Genomic DNA, 11,898 nt, shown 5'->3' with positions numbered 1-11,898 from the left:
AGCAGGATCGGCGCAGGTCTGCTCTTTTATATCCCAAATCGTCCCCAATTTTACGGCACAAGACTACTCGACAGAAAAGGGATATTGAACTGGATGAAGCCTATTGCAGACGAAGTTCAGCTCGATTCATGGAATAAGAATCCCGTGAGCGGCTGGTACGAGGTCTCCATACAGTGCTGAACTTGCTTGCGGCTCGGTCTCTATGCTTAGATCATGGTTACTGGGCTCATTGGTCGATCGAAGTTTGCTCCTGCGTTCAGATTGAGTCTAGATTAGATTTTTTATTCCCTCGCGTGGTGGTTCGACATGCGCGTGATTAAATCCAAGACTGCATGTAAACCATGTGCCACAACCCGGTGAACCATGGCAGTGGAACTTGCGGGTAGAAAGGCTTCTGCGCACCTGGTATTTCCTGCCATCCCTCTAAGAATTGGATAATCGACTAAAATTAAACAGGCGCAAAAGCTGAATGATGTTATTACCATTATTCGGAACAATATATAGAACAAGATATTTTACACACTGAAATTCCGGGATAAGCTTTGTGACCAAAAAGTCAAGAATAATAGAAGGTGTAGATGCCGTGGAACTTACCACACCCAGTCGAGCCCGATTATCTCTCGCCTTGCCCGGATAGATAAACATAAGGAATAGAAGTGTATGTGGCGGGCGACCCATGCAATCTTCTCCAGTGATTCCCCTATCAAACCAAGCAATCCACACTTCCCTCCCCCTGATGCCTCTTGGCCCCTCTCACCTCCTCGTCTTCCACACTCCCATTTTCATCACTCCGACTAACCTGCACCTGCACATCCATCCTTTTGACAATCGCCCCCCCATTGCCCACCAGGATGCCTTCCTCGCTACTCAAACTCAAATCCACACTCCCATTTCTCCCACCCCCGGCTTCCACTCCCACATGATATTTCCGCATCTCGCGGCGCAGCATCTCGGCCGAGGTCAGTCGTGGTCGTCCCGCTACGGCGAGTTCAAACATCCCCCCGTCTCCATTTCCATTCCCATCCTGTATTCCCCCACCGTTTTTGGTGGATCGAAGGCGGAACCCTGAGGTACTCGTACTTCTACCATAGCCATAGCCGTACATGTTCTTGCCGGAGGAATATTGGTCGGTCGTCCCGAAGAGGCGGGGCCAGTAGCGACTGACGACCGCCTTGAGACACGGGGCGCAGGCGGCGACGACGGCAACATGCACCTCGACGGCGGAACTGCAAAAGCCGATGGCGTAGGTCGCGTCGGTGACTGGGTGGGTCGGGAAGAAGCCGTTCGCCAGGAGGATGATTCTCCAGATGCCAATTGCGGTTGCTCTGTTGTTGGGCTCTTTCTTTAGTGCCTGTGATGTGCAGGTGGTAAAGGGAAAGCGGGCGAAACGTACATCAACCCCATACATAATATCACGCAGACGGCCAGCTTCTTTCGCCACGGCATGTGGAGGCGGAAGGTGATCAGTGTCGGGATCGAGACGACGAGGATATCGGTAAACAAATTGATGGCGGCGGTCGCGACATAGAAGGCCCCTTGGTTGATGCAGGTGCCGTTGGCGAGGGAGGTGTCGTAGACGTACGCGATCGGGTGGCATTGAAAGATATCGACGAACAGAACAGCGAGAAAGAGGAGGATGGTGACGCTCGTGGTGGACCAGATGAGGAGTTTGACTGACCTGGATTGTGACTCGAGGCGGCGGAGGAAGAAGAGGATCGAGAGTTTGACCATTGTGAGGCAGGGGTTATAGATGAGTTGGTTGGCGAAATTCCACTTTTCGTCCAAGCTTGGGTGTCAGTTTTGGCTTGCCTTGATGCGGCAGGAGATTACTCGGAATGTTCGTACAATGAGGCCAGTTTTTATGTTGTAGTCTGCGGGAATGTCCCATTCGTGGATGCCCACATAGTTCGTTTTGATGTCTTTACCTGTCAGATAGACGTTTCAGTAGCCAATGAAGGTGGAAACAGACAATACCACGAGGTGATGGATTGGCCGATGGCCAGTATCTATGAATGTTTAGTGGGGAGTGAACTGGCGGGAGAGATCTATCATGCAACCCACATATCCGGCCACGATGAAAAAATCATCTGCCTCGATTAGCTAAAAGATCGACGGTCCCACGAGAAAAAAAGCTCACCAGGTCCGAACCGTGTTCCTGTCATAAACCGACTCCATGACCGCAGCACGACTGCGATCCCTCCCAAAATAGGAAAGGCGACTACGACCCCCAGAGCCACTTTCTGGTGACTGTCGTCAACCATGGGGGGTGGATAATCATCGAAGCTTTGCAAAATCTCGCGAGACACGGGGATAGGGGAACCGGGATCTTATGAACTCGGTGCAGCAGCAGGCAGGGATAAATTCCTGCATGCAGGTCCATTGCGCCGGTTTTCCAATGCTGACCAGCCCAGCAGGGATGCGTGTCTTGGTGTATCCAGATTAACTACAAGAACAATGCCCTAGACAGGCTTGTTTATCTCCCTGGTATGGAAATTCCGGGCGCGGCAAAGTATAGGCAATGACTGTGGCGTGCACTATTCACCCCGAAAGTGACATCTGGCCAATCACACACCAGCTCGTAAACATGCAGCATCTAGACGGCTCGACCGGAAAGCACGGCAGAGAGCGTGAGCAGGCAAATGAAACGTAATCTGGCACAGACAAATTAATTTGTTAGAGATAGCCATGGCCGTCGAGTTGCTGCCTGGGGGAGTTGTTCCGAAGCTAATCGCGCCGGTAGTTTAGGGCTCGGGCGGGATTGGCCGAGGCCCGGACCATCTGGGGATTTCGTTCCACCGGACCCTCACTAACGCCAGACTATCCACAATCGCTCCTCGCTAGCGACCAAACTAGCACCGGGGAATGCAAGCATGTATCCCGTGCAATTTCCGGCAAGGACCGGCCCAGCCTCGGGTCTTCGGCCCAAGCTAAAAAACACAATGGACTGTGGATCTGCCAACTGCACGTTGTTGTTGACTGTCGACCATCATCCCACATGGGCCATCCTGCCATATGCCCCACTAATTATGAGAGATTCTTGTCGGTGTTATTTAAATGGGCAAAACCCGGTCTGTAGCTAGGGGTTGACAGTTTTGTGTCCATCATGGTTCCTTCAACACCTTCACTACTGGCCGCACTGGGCGTATGCTCTCAGGCCCTGGCCTCTGTGGGGACAGTCCCTGTGGCTGCCACCACGGTTTCTTCCGCCAACTTAATCGCCAATGCGTCGTATTTCGTCAGTGAAACACAGCAGCTCACCAACAGTGCCTTAACGACGCTGGGGAACTATCAGTCCATGTTCAAGTTTGCTGACGCCAACCTTACCCTGCCCGCGGTGGGCACATGTAAGGTTTACCCCGGAGATGCTGCGTGGCCCTCGACCTCCCAATGGTCGGCATTGAACCAAGCACTGGGCGGTGCTCTCATCAAGACAGTCCCCCTGGCTGCGACCTGCTACCCAGCTTGGTCGGCCTACTACAACCAAACAGCCTGTGAAGAGATTTCCGATGACTGGACTGTGTCATACCTACAGTACGTTCCCCCAATTTTTGGCAATGTCTCTGAATGTAAACGCTGATCTGAGCAGTGCTGCAGACCCCGCCTCAATCATGTGGCCTCTATTCGAAGGCCGTAGCTGTCTTCCTACTGACATCGCGACTTCTTCTACCTGTACCGTTGGTGGCTACAGCAGCTATGCCGTCAATGTCAGCACCGTGGCGCAGATCCAGCTGGCAGTCAATTTCGCTCGCAACCATGGGCTACGTTTGACAGTAAAGAACACAGGCCACGACTTCAACGGCAAGTCAACCGGTGCTGGGGCCCTGGGCATCTGGACCCACAATCTCAAGGACATTGAGGTCTATGATGAATACCATCTGGGTGACTACCATGGCCCTGCGGTGAAGCTAGGCGCTGGTGTCCAGGCCTTCGAGGTTTATGAGAAGGCTCACGAGCTCGGCTACACCGTGGTGGGTGGCGAGGGCAAGACCGTGGGTGTGGCTGGTGGATACGTGCTGGGCGGTGGCCACTCGCCCATATCCAGTGTCTACGGACTGGCTGCTGATCAGGTTCTGGCCCTCGAGGTCGTTCTCGCCAACGGTCGCTTTGTTACTGTAACCGAGCAATCTAACCCAGATCTCTTCTGGGCACTTCGCGGCGGCGGCGGTGGTAAGCAGACACCCCCGGTTTTCTACCCATCCCTCTCTTCCACTCTCTAAACTTAACACAATCAATAGGGACCTATGGTGTCGTGACATCAATCATCTCGCGCCTCCACCCCAAGATCCCCGTCACTGTCTCCACCTTCTCCTTCATGACTTCCACTAATGTGACTGCCGACACTTTCTGGGCGGGCGTGGACGCGTACATGAAGCGCTTCCCGACCAATGCCGACGCGGGCACGTACGCCTACTTCTGGATCATCAAGCTCGGCGAGGAGAGCTTCGAATTCCTGATGAATCCCTACTTCGCGGTGAACCACACGGTGGCCCAGTTCAACAGCCTGATGGCCCCGTGGTTCGCCGACCTGGACCGGCTAGGCATTACCTACACCCCGAACACGACCTACTACGACAACTTTTACGACGCCTGGGAAGCGGGCTTCCCGCTCGAAACCATCGGCAGTGTGACGATGATGACCGGCTCACGCCTCATCCCGCGCGAGAATTTCGTCAACGCAACCCTCTTCAACCAGACCACTGCTGCTTTCCGTTCGACGGTCTCTGCGGGCTACTCGCTGCTGGCCTTCAACCTGAAAGCCGAGCTTCCCGCAGGTTACGCGGAGAGCGCGGCCAACCCGGCCTTCCGGACCACCTTGATGCATGCTATCACCTCGACCAGCTGGGACAGCAACGCCACCAATGCGGAGATTCTGAAAACTATGGATACCTTGACGTATGATGTGCTGGGCGAGTGGCGCAAGACATGCCCGGACTCTGGGGCGTATATGTCCGAGGCAGACATCCAGGAGCCGGATTTCCAGCAGGCATTCTACGGAAATTTCTACACACGCCTGTATGCTCTCAAGCAGCGATGGGATCCCGCGGGTTTGTTTTATGCGCCCACGGCCGTGGGGAGCGAGGATTGGGAGGTGAGAAGTCTAGATGGGTTACCAGACCAGAATGGCCGGTTGTGCCGTGTCTAAGAAAATCTAACTGGTACTGTTAAGTGCTCGGGGAAGTTTTGTACGATAAGTGTTGTATAGTATTGGTTGAAGACGGGGCAGTCATTCAGAGTCAAACAGCACTTAGTTCAGAGACTATTTGGCATTCTATATAGGAAAATGACAAGTCTAAGTGTTTAATAGACAGAGTATAATAAGAATAAAAAAGTCTTTTATAAATAGAGCTTTTTATTCTAATTTGAATAATATATCTCTTATCCAGTTTAGAAAAGGTTTAGTAGAATTATTAATATTCTAAATATTAATAATAGAAAGTTTTTTTAGAAAATTCTTTTTATAATTTATAAATATCTTAGATAATAATCTGTACTATAATTCTAAATTTTAATTATTTATATTTTTAAAATAGGATTTTTTTAGACTTTCTTAAGATATTTTTTAATAGTAATATTTACTAGTTCTGTTAGTTTATATTCTAAAAAAAATGTGAGAGCCATGCGGAGGGCATCCAGACGGAGTAACAGATTGGGACTAGTTTGACCTGTTTAATATTTTTATTTTATTTATACTGTATCCGGATAATATAATATTATAGAAAATATAGCTATTTTTCTTTTTTTTTCTTTTTCTTATACTTAAGATTTTATTTAAATAGTACTATATTAATAAAATTTAGTTAGTTTAATCGGCTGTTATACAATTTTAAGTATTATTTTTTTATTCTTATTTTTTAAAGCTTTTAGCAACTAAAATATATAAAAATATATATTTTTATTACTATTAAAAAGTCTTTTTTTATTTATACAAGTCGACGGTAATAATAGTTAATCTTAAAAAATATCTATTTAAAAAAATATAAATCTAGAATTATAAACCTTGATTAAATTCCTATTACTATAGCTATAGACTATATAGTAACTAAAAAATAAAAAAATTTTAATTTAAATTTTAATATATAATCAGATTATTACTAAAACTAAGAGAATTTTATTATTATAACCCGCAGACTATATAAAATTAACAAATAAAAACCGGACTTTAAAATAAGCTAAACCCTAAACCAACCAGTATTAGAATTAACGTATTAAGAATAATTATAAGAGTATAAAATATATTAAAGATTAAGCTGTTTAAAAAAAATATAAAAATTAATTCTATTTATAAATAAGATTAGTAAGGCTTCTAAAAGAAATATTATATCCGAAGAATTTTATAATCTTTATAAAAAGAATTTTATATATATCTTTATGTTAGTATTAAAAATCTATAATAAATTTAAAAAAAAGATTAGTAATCTATTAATTAAAGTAGATGAGTTAAAAAAAAGTTTAGCTTAGTTAAAGATTAATTAAAAAGTTCTATCTTATAATATTAATCTATTAGAAGTAGAAAAAGATATTTTAAAAAATAAAATAATCTAAGTTAAAATATAGTGAAATATTATATTAATTCTAATAACTAGTATAGACTAAAATGTCTTAAGTTTTAGAAAAATTATAAAATTTTTTAATTTTCTAATATTTAATAATAGAAAGAATATTACTTTTAAAGATTAAAAGCTTATAGTTAAATAGAAACTTAAAATTAATATTAATTATTATAAAAATCCTATTATATAAAAAATATATATTACTAGCTGCTGCGAGAGTAATATTTGTAAATATTTACTTTTTAAATTAAAAATTAAAACTAAATATTTTTTAAAAATATAATAGATATTCTATTTTATTTAGTTATAATTTATATTAATCTGAACTAAAAACAGAATATTAGACTAGAATATATATATCTTAAAATAATCTTAGAATAGGAATTCTATACTTTTTATATTTAGTTTTACTATCTAGCTGGTAAAGCAGGTATTTTAACTAGAGTGGCTAACGGCCAGGTCAGATCAGGTTAATTAGAATTTTTATATCTGACCACAGATTAATAGTTAGATATAAAAAATATATATTTCTAATTATATTAATCTACAGTTAACCGGTAGATTTAATTTCTTAGTAATTAAATTAATTTAAATAGATAGTAAAAAAAAATAGAATTTTTTTATCTAATTTCTATCTAATTTTTATTGAATTTAATTAATTTTTACTTAATTTTTATCTAAGCTAGTTTTTTCTAAAATTAATATAGATATAATAATTAACCGCGGTTAACTATTTTATTTAATAGTTAATCTGATTTTATATCTTAATCTAACCGCTAGATTATGGCTACGTTAAGATTAAGGTATAATGGTTAGGTTAAGTCACTCTAATTTTAACAGATTTTTAGAAATTTGATTTTTATTAAAAGCTATTTTTAAAATTTAAAAAACTAATTTTTATTAAATCTTATAAGCCTAATATTAACTTTAAATAGTATACTATTATATATACCGAAGGTTTTAAAAGTATAAATAAAAATATAAAATACTACTGCTAAATCTTATCTATAGATTATAAAAAAATCTAAATAATAAAATTATTCTAATAATTAATAAGAATAGAACTAAGATTTTAGTTAAATTTTATATAAATAAAAAGACCTATATTATATTACTAGCTAAAAAAAATACTTTTATTATAAAAATTCAAATATCTAAGTTATAACTATTTAAAAAAATCTTTTTTTATTAAGATAATAAAAAAAGCCGAATCCGAAGATATACTAGTAAAAAATTTAGTCTAAAAAAAGTCTCTATTTTGAATATAATAAATATAAACTAATAGTATATTAATTTAAGAATATTATTAGAATTTTTTAGAAATAGTTTTATAATTAAAATCCTAATTTTAAAAAATATAATAGCTCTTTTTATCTAAATCCTAGTAGATATAAGAATAAATATTTATATTTATATTAATACCAAGTTTATAGTTAAAATAGAAATATTTTTTAAAGTAAAATTATTCAGACTATAAAGTACTTAAAATATAATCAGATTTAATAAAAGATTCTCTACTCTTCTAATATATACAATCTATTTTAATTTTATAGTAAAAAAAAGATTTTTTAAACAGATTCTTTTTTTAATATTAGATTTAGAGTTTTAGAATATAATCTTAAGAAAATTATAGTTAGTAAAATAAAAAGTTTTATTAGACTATTATATAAACTAATTTATATAGCCTAAAAAACTTTTACTTAAGAATAAAATCTAAATCGGACTTTTATAAATAGTTTCTTTTAGAATTATGAAATATTAAAAGATAAATTAGATATACTAGAAGAATATTAAATAAAAAAACAGGTTATTGATTAAATTTAAAAAATAAATAATAAATATTTTTTTATTGAATTGTTAAAATATCTTTATTTAAAATAATTAATAACTAATATATAATACTATTTCTTCTAATTATAAAATACCAGAACAGCTGGTAAATAATAATTTATTTTTAAATAAAAAAATAATTAAAAAATATTATAATAAAAATTTAAGTTTTTTATTTTATATACAGGCCACACGGAGATTAGATAAGAGTAGAATTTATAATATTAATTAAGTCCAGGTGTTATATAAAATAAATAAGATACTATATTTTAATAAAAAAAAAGAATATAAGAATAAGCCTAGAAGTAGATAGACTAAAAATTAGATAAAACTAAAAACAGCTAATTTAAAAATAGTATTAATTAAAATAGCCGGCTTTTAATAATATCTAAGAAAATTAAAATTAAGAATTTTTATTATATTTTTATAAAAAATTAAGAAAATAATTAATAAAAAAATAAAGCCAATCTTTACTAAATAAAAATAATAAAAGATTATTAAGATTTTATTTTTTTAATAATATAACTTAGCTGAGATATTCTTTAAATAAGCCTCAGATATTTTATTATTATTCCGCGCCTGTGATTATAAAATCCAGCTTAATAATAAATTTCTATAAGAATTTTTTCTATTATATAAAATAATAGCTGAAAAACTAAAAACTATAAGATATTATATTACTAAAAATTTAAATAAAAATTTTATTATTCTAAACTTAGTTTTTTCTATATTATTTATTATAATAGCTTAGAAACCCGGAGAAGGCCTCTATATATATATAAATTATTAAAATTTTAATATATTAACTAAAGAAAATCTATATTTATTATTATTAATCAATAAGATTATTAACTAACTAAAATAAACTAAAATATTTATTAAGCTGGATATTAAATAAGACTTTTATTATATTTATATAAATCCTAACTTAAAGACTCTAATTATTTTTTAGATTAGATATAATATATTTAAGTATAAAATCTTTTTTTAGACTAATAAACAAACTAATTATATTTTAAAAATTAATAAATAAGATTCTGTATAAATATTTAGATAAGTTTATAATTATATATATTAATAACATTTTTATTTATAGTAATAATCTTCTTAAATATTAAATCTATATCCGATTAGTTTTTAAAAATTCTATAAAGCCGGTTTATAAGCTGCTATTTATAAGTATAAGTTTTATATTATAAAAATCAAATTTTTAGATTTTATTATTTTTATTAATAGAATATAAATAGACCCGGAGAAAGTAGTAGTTATTAAAAAATAAAAAATTTTAAAAATAGTTCACAGAATATAATTATTCCTAAGATTCTATAATTTTTATTAATATTTTATTGAAAACTATAATAGATTAGCCCGACTATTAATACTGCTTATATATAAAAATATTCTTTTCATATAAAATAAGAAATATTAGATAGTTTTTAAATTTCTAAAAGATATTCTTATTTTAATACTAGTACTAATTTATTATAATTCTAGTTTTTTCATCAGATTAAAAACTAATACTATAAATAAAATTATTATAAAAGTTCTGGCTTAGTATATTAATAATTAATAATATCTAGTTTTATTTTTTTTAAAGACTATAATACCCGCCGAACAAAATTATAATATTTATAATAAAAAAATACTAGCTATTAGAAAATCTATAGAAATTTAAAGAGCAGAGCTGGAAGATTTTTAATATAAAAATTTTTCTAAAATATTTATAAATTACTGAATATTAAAATACTTTATAACTTTAAAAAAACTAAATATATAATAAGTAAAATAAACCAAATTTTTGTTTAAATACTATTTTAAGATTTAATATAAATCTAAAAAAGCTAATATTTTAGCTGATATATTTATCTAATAAAAAAAGAATATTAAACCGCCTAACTAAAAATATAATCAGATTATACTATAATTTAAATAAATAAATTCGAAGATATTATAAATATTTTAGTTATTTATTTTAGTTTTATTAAATAAAGAACTACTACTGACTAATTAAATTCTTTATATTAATTATAAGTTAATTAAACTTAGCTAAAAAAAAAGAATACTACTAATTTAAATAATCTATATTTTTTTTAAAATAGATTATTATTATATAAAAAATATCTAGTAGTATCCGCTAAAAAAGATCTATATATAAAACTATTAGATAAAATATACTACTAGTTATTTATTATATATTTAGAATAAATAAAAATTCTTAAGCTAGTTAAATTATATTATTATTAGAATATCTAGAATAAAAATATCTGCTAATATCTAGATAACTATATAATTTATAAATATAAGAATTATTAAAAAAAAACTACTATAAAAACTATTTTATCTTTTTTCTATTACTAATAGACTATAGTAGTATATATTTATAGATTTTTATATACTATTAAAAAATATATAAAAATATAATACTATATATATAATAATAGATTAATTTTTTAAGTAAGTAGTTGTTAGAAACTACTTGACGCAGTAGATACACTTGTTAGGCAAGGTAAGCAATATATATAATAAAGAATAATTAAAAGCAGTCTTCTTATTATTTTAACTAATTCTTAAAAAATCTCCTCTTCTAAAGAATTTCGGCATAATTTATTATATACAAAAATAAGAAGTAAGCAGCATAATAATATAAGCATCCGGATTAAAAGCCCGGCGAATTAGTACCGACTTAGAAGTAAACTATTTTACTGGTAGATAAAGACTACTGTAGAAGTAGATATTATATAATAATTATACTTTTCCGCTAAGCCGGGCTATTTAGTACAGTAGTATAACTGCGGATAGCTTTACTACTTTTCTAATTAGAAATTCTTACTAGTAGTAGTTTTAAATAGTAGAGTTCGGCGCTGTAATAGTAAGAAGGCCATTCGGTAGGCTTTACATTATATAAGTAGAAGATTCTGGTGTAGTAAATAAAGTACACGTTTCGTTAATAATCTGATTAAAATTCGACGTAAGGTGTATATATAAATAAAAAAGTTTAATATATTTTTATTTATTTTTATATCTCGACTTTTTATCAAATTTTTTTCTCTATATCTTTTCTTTCTGTTGTTTTTGTCTTTGTTTTTATTATTTATTTTATATCTGTTTATTAATTTGCTTTCTTAAATCTATCGTTTTTGTTGCTTTTTAATATAATACTGATAACTATTTATTATTGTTTAACCGATATACTTATCATACCTAAGATCTTCTTCTATTTATATTATCTGCGAACTAGTATTAAGAAGTTTGATATTATCAATATAAAAAACTTTGCGTCTGGCTGTATTTTCAATACTATAGCATCTATAGCATATAAGCAGTATTCTAATAGAAATCAGATTTGCTATTAAATATATATCAACAGCTTCTTAATAGGTTTACTAGGCTAATAAGAACTAGACTTCGGTTGGAATACTGGAAAATACCGCTGAATTTTTACAGATTTTAAACTAGTATAATAAGTTTTTTATCGACTATACTGCTTTTAATAAAAATTAGAATTAGAATCTAATAC

The 11,898-nt window shown here is 33.5% G+C and overlaps 2 protein-coding genes across 2 annotated transcripts; one reads left to right on the top strand and one right to left on the bottom strand.

The window, feature by feature from the left end:
• Positions 1–1,066: 1,066 nt before the first annotated feature.
• On the bottom strand, positions 1,067–2,261 carry BO66DRAFT_282663 (uncharacterized protein; the record flags this gene model as incomplete). Its single annotated transcript, XM_025643085.1, has 6 exons — positions 1,067–1,325; positions 1,394–1,773; positions 1,846–1,919; positions 1,970–2,006; positions 2,062–2,087; positions 2,138–2,261. Coding segments are annotated over 6 exons (900 nt in total), but the record flags the coding sequence as incomplete, so codon positions are not given.
• An 842-nt stretch (positions 2,262–3,103) lies between these two features.
• Positions 3,104–5,143, top strand: BO66DRAFT_384911 (FAD-binding domain-containing protein; the record flags this gene model as incomplete). The annotated part of the gene is made up of 3 exons (XM_025646110.1): positions 3,104–3,531; positions 3,587–4,167; positions 4,236–5,143. 3 exons carry the CDS (start codon positions 3,104–3,106, stop codon positions 5,141–5,143), a joined length of 1,917 nt encoding a protein of 638 aa, XP_025498554.1.
• Between the last annotated feature and the right edge of the window lie 6,755 nt (positions 5,144–11,898).

The sequence above is a fragment of the Aspergillus aculeatinus genome (assembly GCF_003184765.1).
Source record: "Aspergillus aculeatinus CBS 121060 unplaced genomic scaffold BO66scaffold_74, whole genome shotgun sequence".
Classification (NCBI taxonomy): domain Eukaryota; kingdom Fungi; phylum Ascomycota; class Eurotiomycetes; order Eurotiales; family Aspergillaceae; genus Aspergillus; species Aspergillus aculeatinus.
The sequence above is the reverse complement of the archived record's forward strand: the minus strand, read 5'-3'. Positions and strand labels throughout refer to the sequence as shown.